General features: G+C 36.8%; 1 protein-coding gene across 7 annotated transcripts in view; it reads left to right on the forward strand.

Annotated features, from left to right (window-relative positions):
- Positions 1–11,001: 11,001 nt before the first annotated feature.
- Positions 11,002–13,658, forward strand: part of NLGN1 (neuroligin 1) — a 335,493-nt gene continuing 332,836 nt past the window's right edge. For 3 of the 7 annotated variants that reach the window (XM_005146902.2, XM_005146903.2, XM_005146905.2), the window contains exons 1-2: positions 11,002–11,494; positions 11,926–11,985. In XM_005146902.2, coding sequence (XP_005146959.1) covers positions 11,002–11,494; positions 11,926–11,985 — 553 coding nt within the window. The remainder of the gene's footprint in view (positions 11,495–11,925; positions 11,986–13,658) is intronic. The other 4 variants (XM_005146904.2, XM_005146906.2, XM_005146907.2 and 1 more) reach the window with 2 other exon arrangements.

Here is a 13,658-nt window from a genome sequence, read left to right on the forward strand (position 1 = left end):
CCTTCCCTTCCCCGTTCCTCTTCCTGACGATCGCACTAGAGCCTCAGCTCTACTTGCTGAAGGAAAATCAATTTTCAACAGGTTTAATTAAAATTAATCAGCCAAATTACTTAATATTAATTGCCATATAATTAAAGCCAGAAAGTTACCTTGGAATCAGGAGAAAGGATATCATCTCGAATCATTTTAAGGATGCATATGGTTTCCGAGCAATTACATTAAAATAATTGTTTAAATAAAACAAAACAGAGCTTGATTAAAGTGGTATGTTCTGGCTGCTGTAGGTGACACAATCTGGAAGAGCTGTTTTCTTCTGTAAATTTGCTGACCTTTTTAAAGGAATATCGTTTTAGTTTGACACTGGTTTTGCTTTCTGGAAGGCCAGTTTGTTTTAGCTGTAACAATATTGGTATTAAAAATCCACTAGTATAAAATTGCAATATATCCCATAGAAGCTATAAATATCAGAGTGAATGTTTTTAGCATGTTTGGATGTTCTGTGAATTTGAAATGAAGTAGGTTTTTTTTTCTTTCCCCCCCCAGCATAAGTGTAAGAAATTGTTTTAGGAAATATTTTCTCCGGTACTGCCATCCACTGTGGCAGTATTTGCATTTATTCGGAGCCTTAGTGGGACCAGACCATGCTGATAAATTCACAGAGATAATTTGTATCTGAAACCATGTTTTTGTGACGATGCTTAAAATAACTTTCTCATGCTCCCTTAAGACCTAGGTTGTTTTTTTCAGGTTGCTTGGTTTTTACAGTAACAGCATTTTTAATGCATTGACAGACTACTGTTACTGGTGAAAGAGCAACACTGCTCTGGGACCTTTTTTCCTACTTTTTTACTGGGCTGGCTTAATTGAAGCAAGGGGTACTTACGAAATTGCATACAGTTTATTACAGGCACCTGACAAGTGAAAGACCCATACATGATACAAATGGACATTTAAAAATAAAGTCCATTATTCAGCACCCTGATTTTCAAAGATACTGATTCCCATTGACTGCACTGAGACTTGTGTGAGCTCAACAGCTGTAACACACAGCCCACTTTCGCATCTTTGAAATTAGATTTGCAGATTCAGAGCCAAAAGCTAAGTAGCCATGTTTGGAAATACTGGTTGGGCAGGTTTTTATATCTTTTTCTCTTTTCCCCTCATTTTACTTGTGGTGCAGGATGCGGAGATAAAGACGACTGCTTTTTAGTTACTTTTGATAGATGACACTGGTTTTCTTTGACTAAAGCTACAGACTGCAGCAATGTTGCAAAAGCAGTTTTGCAGTAAAGGGTTAGGGGGTCCTTATATACATATGAAAAGACTCTGTTTATTGTGTATATTTCATGTGAATCATATGCAGACCACGGGAAGAAAAATGAGGCTGAGGATAATCATACTAAGTGTGCTGGGAAGCAGGATTTGGCTGCACACCTCTGTTTTGTGATTAATGAAAGCCATCAGAGAATGTTCAGGCTGCTTAAAGCAGTTAGTTGTGAAGAAAGGAGGTGTCCTCCTGATACTGCTTTGGTTATCTTACCCTTTCTCTATGTCAGGATAAGAAGATAACGCCATCGCTGTTGATACTTAAACATCCTTAACAAAGTGGGTTTGCTCTGCATTATTTGGCTGGAGGTGGAGCAGTCTGCTTCAGAGGGTTATTTAAAGACTGGGACAGAGCTGTAGGCAGATAAATTGATTTGCAAGTGAATGGAGGATTTGAACATGGTAATGGTGGTAGTTTTATTTTTTATCAGTTTGCATATTTAATATCCACTGGCATACACAGAAGCATAAACCACTCTAATTGTTCAAATGGTGTCTGGGGAAAAAGAAGAAAGCAGAGGCTCAAATAGGGTCTCAGTAATGGATTGGCTTGCCTTTCTTTATTAAAAACAAATATACAGTCCTTTCTAATAGAGACATGAAGCTGTATTACAGATCCTTGGCTAGCTTTGAATTATTTGTTTGATGTCATATTTATTATGTTTTTTTAATCACATGAAAAAGAAACTAGTTAAAAATTAAAGAGTGAAAAAGAAGGGCAAAAAGAAACAGACATTCTTTGAAAGCAAATAATGAAAAGGCAATGTTTTGCCAGAGAATCAGTAGAAACCCTTGTGAGTTTCTTTTAATAAAGGATGGGCAGTAGTCAGTCTGATCCAGTAAACAATGTAATTTCTGATTAGTCCCAGATATCTGCGTATGGTTAAGTGTAAGAACTAATGACAAAAAATAGATCCTGACCAATGAATAAAAGCTGTTATAAAAGCATATTTCCATTACTGTAGCCCTGCTTCTGAGCTCTGCATTATGAGGGAAAGTGTGCATTCAGAAGGGGATGCCTGCCTTCTACCTGGGCATTGCAGAAGAGTTTGTGTGGGAAGGAGGGAGGAACTTAGAGGATACAAAAAAAAAAAGAAGCTGATGGGAAACTTCATTACGTATCACATATTGAAAGCACTTCCTGTAGTTTTAATGATAAATGATGACATTACATTCCCCAGAATGACTACTGAATGATCACAATTACAAGGGGAAATCATGTTGACTTCCTGGGGACTCAGCTTCACATTTCCATCTGCCTCTGAAGACCCTACATGTTTTCCAGCAGACTTTGTTTTCATAACTCTTAATTGCTCATTAATGATGTTCTGTGTATTATCTAGGGATAAAAAGTGACAAGTTGGATACTTAGTACTATGTTCAAGTTTTTATGTGCACTCATTCTACCATGCCACTTTTCACTAAAAAGGTGGTGTAAAGGGCCCCATCTGCCTGAATCCATGGGCCACAGTGTCTACTGCAGATATCCTTATGGTGGTAATCAAGCCATGTAAAGGCTTGGGCTGCATAAATCAGGGTAAAATGATTTTTCCACTGCTGTGGGCAAATAAAAGATAAGGCCATTAAAAGAAAAGCAATTGGAGTTCCCTTTTCCCCATTTGCTGAATTTTTCTGTTTTGTTCTCATATTTTCTGCATAATCAGTTGTAGTGCTGCCTTTGGGTAGTCTGTTACTTTCCACTGATGCTTGGCTAGGTCTTTTGTGCCATATTAAAGGGGAATATAGTGCTTCGAAACTAGTAACATGGCTGTAAAATCATAAAATTGATCAAGGGTGCTTTAAAAATATTGTGTTTCAAGTGACTTGTATTCCTTTAACCAAGCAGAGAACTTCAATGGCAATTTAAAAATATGTTTTCTGAATCTCCTCAATCAAATCCTGCACAGAGATGCCATTAGCCCACTCGTTGAACTGTTTCTGGGAATTTAATGAAGGGAATACATTTATGTTGTACTTTTTGTTTTTATTTAATTCCATCTTGTCTGAAGCTTTTAAGTTCGATGCCTGAACTTAAAATTATTCTTTAACTTCTGCCTTCCAAACCCCATCCCCCAGTTTCCAAAAAAAGTGCTTGAAAGCAGTAAAGTGTTATGTAGGCACATAGAGTTAGAAATACTCATGAGGAGAAAATGACAGATTATTTAGGAGAAACCTTACTACACAGAGATACTGAATATTTTGACATCCTTAAGCCTGTGTAATATAGGCATTGTGGGATGGAGCTTTTGTTTCTCCAACTGGCTTCACAAAGATGTCTTATTTCTGTGGAGACTTGTGCCGTGAAATAGTCGCCATGAGACCCTGCTGCTGGTTAGGACACATTTCTCCTGCTGGAGGCATGGTCAGCATGACCAGGACATGACCACAGGGAGATCTGAGACTAGTTGCTGTAGCTTAAATGAGTGTCTTACTCACAGATAGTGGTAGAAAATGAAAATAGGACAAGGAGCTGAATAACAGGAGCTACGCATGAAGTCAGATGGAAAGAGTAAATCTTTGTAGACATTTAGTGGTGTTATATTCTAAGCTTTTGGGAAATTTTATTTGAAACTTTTTTACAACAGTAAATATAGTCTGTGCTATATCCTATTTCTATTTCATGTGAGAGAAAAATTCCGCGTCTATGGCACAACACTTTACTGCTACCATTACTGCAGACTTTATAGATCAGAGATGTGTCAGCATGTTAGCTTTAGCTATAATGCTTTTTTTTTTTTGTGAAACCTTATGGACCTTGCAGCCACTTTCTCATACTGACACTCATAAAATGTTCAAGTTCTCATATTTATTATTTAATTTGTTTCTTATACAAAGCAACAGAGCTTTTTGATACATGAATATGAAGCCAAAAATGACAGGCAGGCATGAATGGGACTAATGACTTTTAATAATGCACATATTGGAAACTGCTAAAGGAAGTTTAATTAAGAAAAACAAGTTAAGCATGAAATTCATTTTGGAACAAATGCAAGTAAAGTCACAGATACACAGAATACTACATCACAGGAAGGGGGACTCTCAAGTTGATGGATCCCTATAATGCCAATACTGTGCTTGAAATGTAGTGTGCACTCTACAATTCTGGAAAGCATGGTAACACTACTGAAGAGCACTTCTGAAGCTGCGTTAAGAGATTTGGGTTTGTGATTAACGGATTATATTTATACCTCTGTGGATTTTATGATGAGTTGGAATTTGATCTCAATTAGCCTGGAATTGAGACCAGAATCTGTTCAAGTAAAGCATTTTGCTCTTTTTTTGTGCCACAAGGAAGTTTGTTGAACAGGTTGTTTTGTTTTGTTTTTTAATTCATCTTATTGAAGAGCTAGTTATTGATCTAACTCTACACAAGGATTTTGTATTCTTTGGAACTGTTCTATGGTATTCAGATAGAAAAATGATACATAGACAAATCTGAGTTCATTCAAACATCTTTGCTTTCAGAGTTCTCTCTCAAGGAATTTTAATAACTGGTTTTTAGTTTTTTAATCTTCCAATTTTTTTAAATTTAATGCCACAAAAATAGGAAAATAAAAAAGTGGTATCTTTCTTATGAATCTGATATGAAAGCTTGCCTTAAGAGATGAACTAGCACTACAGATAGTATTATTGTTGATATTATAATTGTATTAAAGGTAGCAAGCAAAATCCAGTTTACTTTTCTCATGTACTTAACCCCAGTGAACCAAGGGTCAGCCACAAACGTATCAGGTAATAAACTTTATTACTAATTCTGTACCTTAAATTTTCATCTGCAAGACACAGTAAAAAACCACTTAGCTTTAGGGGCCTCTAGGGTAGGTTCTAGTACACTGTTAGAGTGATCAGATGAGAAGCATGGTTTGCAAAGTGTTAATCAAAGAGAGTTAAATCCACTTGACTTTATGGTATACAACATGCAGATTTCTATACTGAAGATCTCAGATGAGAAACATCTGGGATATTATTTCATCTGGTATGACCTCTAACTAACGTGAGTTCAGTTGAATTTCTATAGTAGGTCAAAAAATCTTCATGTCCTCAAGCACACTACTGCCATCAACAGAATAGCCATTTGATCATTTAGCTGAATAGTTAAGAGGACTCAAAAGTGAGTATAATGTGTGGTCCGTTTAAGAGTTAACTGTAAGCTGCTAAAAGGAATAAAGGTTCACTTCAGTGCCCATTATATTCCAAGCCAGTGCATGTGTCATTTTTAATTTAAATCTGTATTACTTAGCTGTCTAAAACTTTACACATAAGTGACAGAGTTACCCATTCTTTCTGTTATGGGTAAAATCACCATTTCGTTACCTACTTACAGTGCAAAATGTCAGACAGCTATAGTCCATATTAAAAAATCGCAGCCAACTTCTAATAATATAAACAATTACTTCAGCTAAGAAATAGAATTATTTTAAGAAAATGATTTATTGATGTGAGTAAATGGAAGATAATAAGACTTAAGTGATCCTCTTCTCATAGGTTTGTCCATTTAAAAATAAAGTTTAATAGAAAATTATGATCAGAAGTCTTTCTATTTTGGCAGACTAAGTTGCAGAAATTATTTAAAAGGATCTTTTGATCATGCAAATACTAATTAATAATGAGTTAACATTAGTGAATATTTCCACTAATGAGGAAGAACAAAAATACAGTGAAGCTGAAAAATACATGACTTTTTAAATGAGTCGTAAAACATCTACTTAGTTTAATTTAACTTTTCACTCATGTGCGCTACACTGTGTTGAATACTATAGTAAATAGTTTTACTAATTTGGTTGTAAGGTTTTATGTACAAAGCAATGTACCAATAGAGGTGAAAGAATGGTACTAAGGAATCAGTCTCTCTGATCTCAGTGATTCATCTGAACAGTTTGTAGCACCTGGAAGTCCTCATCCACTGGGTTGAGTGCAGCCATGTGTAGCATAACACTTGTAATCTTACACCAATGTGGGGTGGGATTGTGACCCATCAGAATAATGTCATACTCACACCTTTGCTGGCGATCTCAGCAAACGTTGTGCATCTCAGTAGGGTTGGATTTGTTTTCAAGCTTTCTGGAGCTCCCAGGCCTGTAGTTGCTTTCAGGTGGAGGAGGTGCTGGCATGTGGGAGCTAACCAAACCCCCACAGAGCCATACCCTTCTTAGGTGTATGTATTCAGGACTGCAGTCTTCTCTATTATAATTTCATACACATGTTATTTTTTTAATGTATGAAGTTAATTTTTTTTGAACTAAGTACATGTAATTCCCTTCCCTTCACCAAGTATTTATGGAAATAGTGTTTAAAAGTCTTTACTACTACATAGGGAAAAATATGCTGTGTTTGACACAGTGCTTCCCTTTGCTAACTTGGGAATGCTAACTTGAAATGTGAATGAAGAGATGGGAAATTCGGTGATGCATCTGAAGTATTTGTCTGACCATGTTTACAATTGGTGTGTCACAACAATGTAGTGTTCACCCTGGGTCAGAGTCTTTCCTTTAATGGCTTCTATTCCACTGGCCACGTTCCTGTTTGTTATTGTAGCATATTTCAGAACATGGATTTCTCTTTAGAGACACGAAACAACTTTGGGTTCTTAGTTCTAAGTAGAGACTGTTGTAAGCAAAAATGGACGCAAGTGTCATTGGTTCTGCAAAATAGCATTTATGTTTTGAAATGAAGCAGAATTGTGTGCAGTTCAAAACTCTTACAATTGCTTTCTATGAATATATGTGCAGTTGGGATTTACTAGCAAAACTGAGGTGGAAAAGAATTTTTAAGCATGAGTATCAAATTACTGGGTACATCTTCAGCTAAAAAGAAAACAGCCAGTGGTATGGAGATATCATAAGAATGCCTTTACATGTGCTGAAGTTGGCATATGGCTGTAAGCTTTGGGTGCCACCAGAGGTTTTATTAGTCCATTGGAACTATTGACAGGTGGTGCAGTTCAAGCCATCCCTTAAGATTTGATGCTCTTTGAATGAGTAACAAAGAGAAGTTTAGCTGTTGCAGTTTGCAGCAGATGTAAACTGTTGTGGGATGCCCTGTGTCATTGGAAATGCAAAAATGCACTGAAGTTATCTTGGATTGCTTGCTCCTCAGCATACTAAATGCCTCTCTAAAGTATTTCAGAATCTAAGCTATAAAGTAATTTAAATTCAGAAAGGAAGATAATAAAATAATAGATGATAGAAAAAACCCTTTATATTGTGTAGACTGTTCCAACGACCATGAAAGACTTTATCAAATACTTTTTACAGTAGAATTCATTTGTGTTAGCACAGGGACCAGTTGCGATCTTTACATCTAGACAATAGTAAAATCTGAGGATTTTTCTCCTCCTCCTCAGATCCACAAGAAGCTTACCCCAAACTGATTGTCAGTACTCCTTATTCCCCTGCTCATCTCCCTGATCATTCCTGTTCCCATTTTTTACTTCTCTTTCCACTGATTCCTGTTCAGTCAAGTCCAGATACCAAGGGATAGTCCTATGTAGATAACTTGGTGGAGGACTAAAAAAATTTTGTCCGACATTGACCCTCAACAATTAAGACATCCCCCAGGCTCATTTCCTTCTTGGCTTTCCATCTAGTGCTCAAAATAAAATTTTGGCATAAAAGTCTTAAAAGATTTGAGTAATTTCATCCTCTTTCTTTCTGTGAACTTGTGTTTTTAATGTTATAGCTTCAGGGCAGCCAGTGACAGGCTTGAATGTTTGACCTCTCGGTCTCAAAAATAAACTGTTACTTAGCCATTTAGAAAGAAAGGCTTGTGAAGGAAAACAAAAAACCCACCAAAATTTAAGTTACACATACAGCACAAATCTGTTGATTCCAGTTCTGCAAGTGCTCTCCAATTTACTGCCCTGTGTAGCTTATAAATTTGTTCACTGACACCAGCTACTACCTAATAGTTAATTAATCAAAAATAGGCAAACACAGTATTGCATTATTACCTTTCTAGGTTCCTGTCTCTGTCTTACAGTAAAACCTTGATTATGGGAGGCAAACCAGAACTTTAGATCACAGCAGAATTGTTCAACTGCAATGGTAAAACAGCCGATGGGCAAGCTTAAAACTATAGCCCAGGCCTAGGATTTGCATTGAATTTGCCATTTAGGTATCAAGTGTATGAAAAAGTTGTCTGAGATCTGAAAACAGGCCTTAGACTCTTAGAGTGAAAGTGCTAAATGACTTAGTAGCAATTCGGTAATTTTCCATGTTGAGCTAACTCATCAGCTTGAAATGAAGGGTGCTGTTGTTTGGCACAGCTGTGTTGAATTTGGTTTGTCCTCAGACCTCCCTAGACCATGTAAATTAGCTGGAGGGTTACTGAGGTTAAGTTCCTGCTATTTACAACTTTAAATTTGAGAAGGAAGAGAGATTACATTTTTCCACTTCAGACAGGAAAAAAACAGAAAGCTAGGATTTGAAGACCTAGTGGAAAAGGTTTAAATCTGTGGAAGTTTTTCAATACCACTAAGTAATAAGCTTCCATCTTTCCATAACCTACTGTACATCAACCCAGAAGAGCAAAGTCGTACTTGCTACTTTCTGTTCTGGCACTTGTCTATGTATTTCTCAAGTAATATCCAGCTACCTTCAAAATTTGAAATGCAGCAAAGCAACAGTCTTCCAAGAAGCAATTGTCTGCATACCATTCTGTGTAAGTTTATTAAACTGAATGCTAACATGTACATCAAGTTTGGGGAATTATTTTCTGCAGCTAAATTGGTGTGTTTCCAGCAAACACTGAGAATTTGAAACTGGAGAATAGAGGATACAAGCCTGTTTGTTAATGCAGTTTCACAGTGAAGGTGTTAGAATTACCAGAGAAAGAAAAGGAGAGAGAAAATTATAGAAAAGCTTCATCTATCTCCTTATTGCCTCCTGAGATAGATTGTTCAGAGCTAAAGGAACACTAGACATGAACCAAATCTCCTGCTGTCCTATATAGCTTTTACAATCTCCTTTTTAATAACCCAAACTGCAGGGTAGTCTGACTATTACACAAGCCGTTCTTTTGAATTCTCTCTACAATGTGTATAGACATGATAAAAAAACAATCCTCATTAAAGCTGCCAATGCTGTTTCAAAAGCCGGCAGTTTAAAATGTTTCCTATACAAAGCAAAACACATTTCTTGTGCATTACACACTGCTTAATCGGGAGTGTAAGATTAGACTGGTATGTTGTGTATATTGTAAGTCGTGGTGGAAATGTGTTTAACATGAATGTGGAAGTTATAATGATATGCACTGAGCAATTTTCAGAAGTGCTGGAACACAGCTTTATGTGACAACCTCTGAGCTGAAGGAGTTGAAAATAAGATCTGGAATTTGAGATTATACAGTCTGTGATCCTAACTGATTGTTTTTCTAGGATATTGTTCAGTCAGCATGCGGGCGTATGAAAGATAAGATTTCTCCTGTCCTGTGGGAATGCTTATTGTTTCTGTTATAAATTGAGGATGGTAGGGATTTGGTGCATTCGTCATGCGTTTTCATTTTTCAGTAGTTTATAAGGAATGCAGGATTGGTCTGAAGTAAAAATTCTGATATTCAGCTCCATGCCTAAACTGTCTGTTCATATCCTTTTCCAAATCAGTCTGAAAAAAGACCACTGAGGTCCAGTTATGTACAAATTCAGAGTTTGCCCTTCCCTTTAGTGGGAGCAGATTTTTGTCCTTCGTTGATGGGCACATTTCACTCTTGTAGGTGTTTTTCATCAGCTATCAGAAACTTGTGAAATAAGAAAACCATATAAAGTATGGTAATTCAGGTTATCATGAAAAAGCACAGTAATTTACGCTATCCGTACAAGTATATTCCAGTTGCTTCAATGTTTTAATAAGTTGTATTTTAAAATTAACAACAAAAAGTTTGTATGTATTATAATCTGCTTTTAATGAAATCAAATGCATTTGAGTCTTCAGTATGCCTGTCTAACTTAATTTCATTATCTTCTGATTTAAAAAATAATTACTTTCATTTTGAAAATCAACTTGTGCAAACAAGGTGAAAATTGATTATGAACTGATTAAGTTAAATAGAACATTAACATAAACACTTAGTAATGTAGCCTGGAGCAAATTACTTAATTTTTAAAAAGGTGAATTTTAAAAATGTATTTTCTGTGAGTTCTGTTTCTTCTGAAAAATCTCTATAAATTCAACAGGTAACATTATAGATAAACCAGCAGTGAGTGTTTCACCCGCCATTTCATGGACCCATAAACTACTGCAATTTTACTTACATGACTCTAGCAACTATTAATGTATGTAAATAACTTGTGAAACATCTAGTTATCACTCTGCTCATATTAGCTCTTACATACTAATGATTTATTTTCATTTTCTCCAGGATATAGACCTGCGGCTAACTGGATTTGATTTATAAGAGGGGATTCTGCAGTAAATGGCTGCTTTCTTCATATTGCTGCTATGGAAAACAGAATTGTCAATAAGATGTAGTCTGATAAATAGTGCTGAGTGAAGATGCAGCTTCAATAAGTGTGAAATCAATGGAAGATACTTACCGCATGAAAAGCCTTTTGAGATTTTTCTGACAGGCGCCTGTTTAGGAAACTTGATCTGTTTCCTTCGGTTGTCCTGTTTTTACACCAGTGGATACAAATCAGATTGCTTCACTGTAGTTACACAGTTACACAACTAATGAGGGACCATGGCCTTTCCAAGATCCATGTGGCTGAACTGTCTATGGAGAGCGATGATAGTCCGCTTGTTACACATGGGATTGAATGCCACTTTTGCTTCTTGTGTACTTGGATTTCTGCTTCACGCTGCAGCTGTGTCCTCCCAAAAATTGGATGATACCAACCCAGTGGTGACCACCAACTTTGGCAAGATAAGAGGGATTAAGAAGGAACTTAATAATGAAATTTTGGGGCCCGTTATTCAGTTTCTTGGGGTTCCATACGCTGCCCCTCCAACAGGGGAGCGCCGCTTTCAACCTCCTGAGCCTCCGTCTCCCTGGGCAAATATCAGAAATACCACTCAGTATGCTCCAGTGTGCCCCCAGAACATTATAGAAGGCAGGTTGCCTGAAGTCATGCTTCCTGTGTGGTTTACTAATAATTTGGATGTAGTTTCCACCTATGTACAAGATCAGAATGAAGACTGCCTCTATTTAAATATCTATGTCCCAACCGAGGATGGTGAGTTAACAGCAGGCGAAACAGGGAGATCTTTTTATTTTCCTGTTCTATGTTCTAACAATATTAATTCACGTGTACTGGTAGCATGCATGGCTTTCTTTGTTTGCATGACAGCATATTACATGTATGCATGTTGCTTTTCTGTGTGTGTATCTGTCCCTGGTTTTTGTTTTCTTTCTGTCTACACTCATTTTTTTTCTCCCACAGCACGTGTATTTTAGGTCAAAGTTGGTGCCTAATTGTCATTGCCACCCACTGACTTCTGAGAAGATGCATCAACATCTTATCCATTGCATGTGCAGGCACAACCAGTTGAGAGTCTTCCGCACCTAATAAAGCAGGTCATATTTAAGTTAGATAGTGGTGTTGCATGCTCCTACTGTCTGTGATGGAGCTCCATGTTATTTTCTAGTCTTCTATTCATTTTTCAGTCAAAAGAATATCCAAGGAATGTGCCAGAAAACCCGGCAAGAAAATTTGTAGAAAAGGAGGTATGTATAAAGTGGACGCAAAAAATATGGGGGAAAGGTCAAGACCTTGCAAAGGAAGAATGGATAATACAGCTGAAAGAGGCTGATTTGCTTATGCTGTGAAGTGAACTGTTAGGGACTATCTTGTCCTGATGAAGCCAGAAAGGTATTTAAGGAGAGCACCATGTAAAGCAGATGAGAAGATAACATTCATAAAGCCTGAACTCAATTGCATCTGACCATCTCTCTCTCACTATCTCATGCTGACCTTATTGGCAGCTTCTCTGTCTTGGCCTCATGGTTTAGAGGAGTGTTTGTCACTGATACATAGGTACAGTATATCGTATATGCATGCACAGAAGGTAGCTCGTATGACTTGGGCCTAGTACTATTGCCGTTGAAGGTGCTGGCACAGCTCCACAGCTCTATATTCCAGTGGTATAGCATGATGGCTGTGATATAGCAAAGTAGAACTGAAAGTCTGCATCAACTTACTCCATGATACACAGTATTTTCTTGGAACATTGTTAACTTTCCTGAAATGCAGATGTGAAATACTTTTTTTTCTTTCATTTACATGTTTCTGAAAGTGAGCGTTGATTTTCTTCATTAGGTGATTACCGCTATCTTTGTAAAGTCAAAAATCTCTTAATAGGGGTGTAGGAAAATGTTAAAATATTGTGACATGGCACTTTGGAAAAGAGGCTGCTTTTGGAAGCTCTGAAACTTGGCTTCTACCCTTTTCGTGTTAGGTAACATGGGAGAATTTGCAGATTCTTTGTGAATGTTGGCAAATTCCAAAAGCACTTGAGACACAATATAGAAAGTATATTTTGGTACTGATTTAAAGTAGGCACTTGGTACTAGTTTAAAGCACTGATTTTGTACTACTTTACACATTTATTCTATAGCAGGTTATTTCTTTTTTTTTTTCTTCAAAATAATGTGTTATTTAATAGCTGGACTACATTTGAATCTAGAATGCTTCTGAGGGTAAACAACCAGTAGCGTGGACATACATGGTTGCCTATTAGCTGTAATACGTATTTTTTATACCAGTAGCTGTATGTCCCTATTATTCTGGAACAGATACATTTTAGCAAAATATCATAGCAGGAAACTGTTTAGAGTTAGGCCCAGTTCAACTGTACAAACTCTGTATTAGTTTTTTAAGGCAGTATCTTGTCATCTAAATGAAGATGGCCTTATTTTCCAAGGTTTTTCCTCTTACATTTCTTACTGCTGATAATTGCAGCTAGCTATTACTTATTGTCAATTGTAGTTGCTCAATGTATACTTTTTTAGATGTATAAATCCACTTTCAGTGACTTAAGGCAATTTGTTTTTGAAGTGCCAGGCTTTGAGGTGACTTACTGTTTTCTATTAGGGAAGTTCTGTTCTGTGCTGTAAAAATACAATTGTTTAAGCTGGATTCCCAAAATTGGAAACAAAGATAATCAGAGTACTGTGAGCAACGTCACTTCTTCACACATCATTCAAGTTAGAATAACTGCTGTCATTTATATGCATTCAATTAATGTGCAGTGCTGCAGCAGTTATTACGCAGTTCATCAGGCGTGTGTAATTAGCTGAGCAACTTTCACTTCCTATCACCCAGACGCTGATTCACAAAGTCATAAATAAAGATGCAGATCTCCATCATTGTTCTAAGAAAACATCTTTTACTATGGAGA

Source organism: Melopsittacus undulatus, chromosome 6, assembly GCF_012275295.1.
Source record: "Melopsittacus undulatus isolate bMelUnd1 chromosome 6, bMelUnd1.mat.Z, whole genome shotgun sequence".
Taxonomy (NCBI): domain Eukaryota; kingdom Metazoa; phylum Chordata; class Aves; order Psittaciformes; family Psittaculidae; genus Melopsittacus; species Melopsittacus undulatus.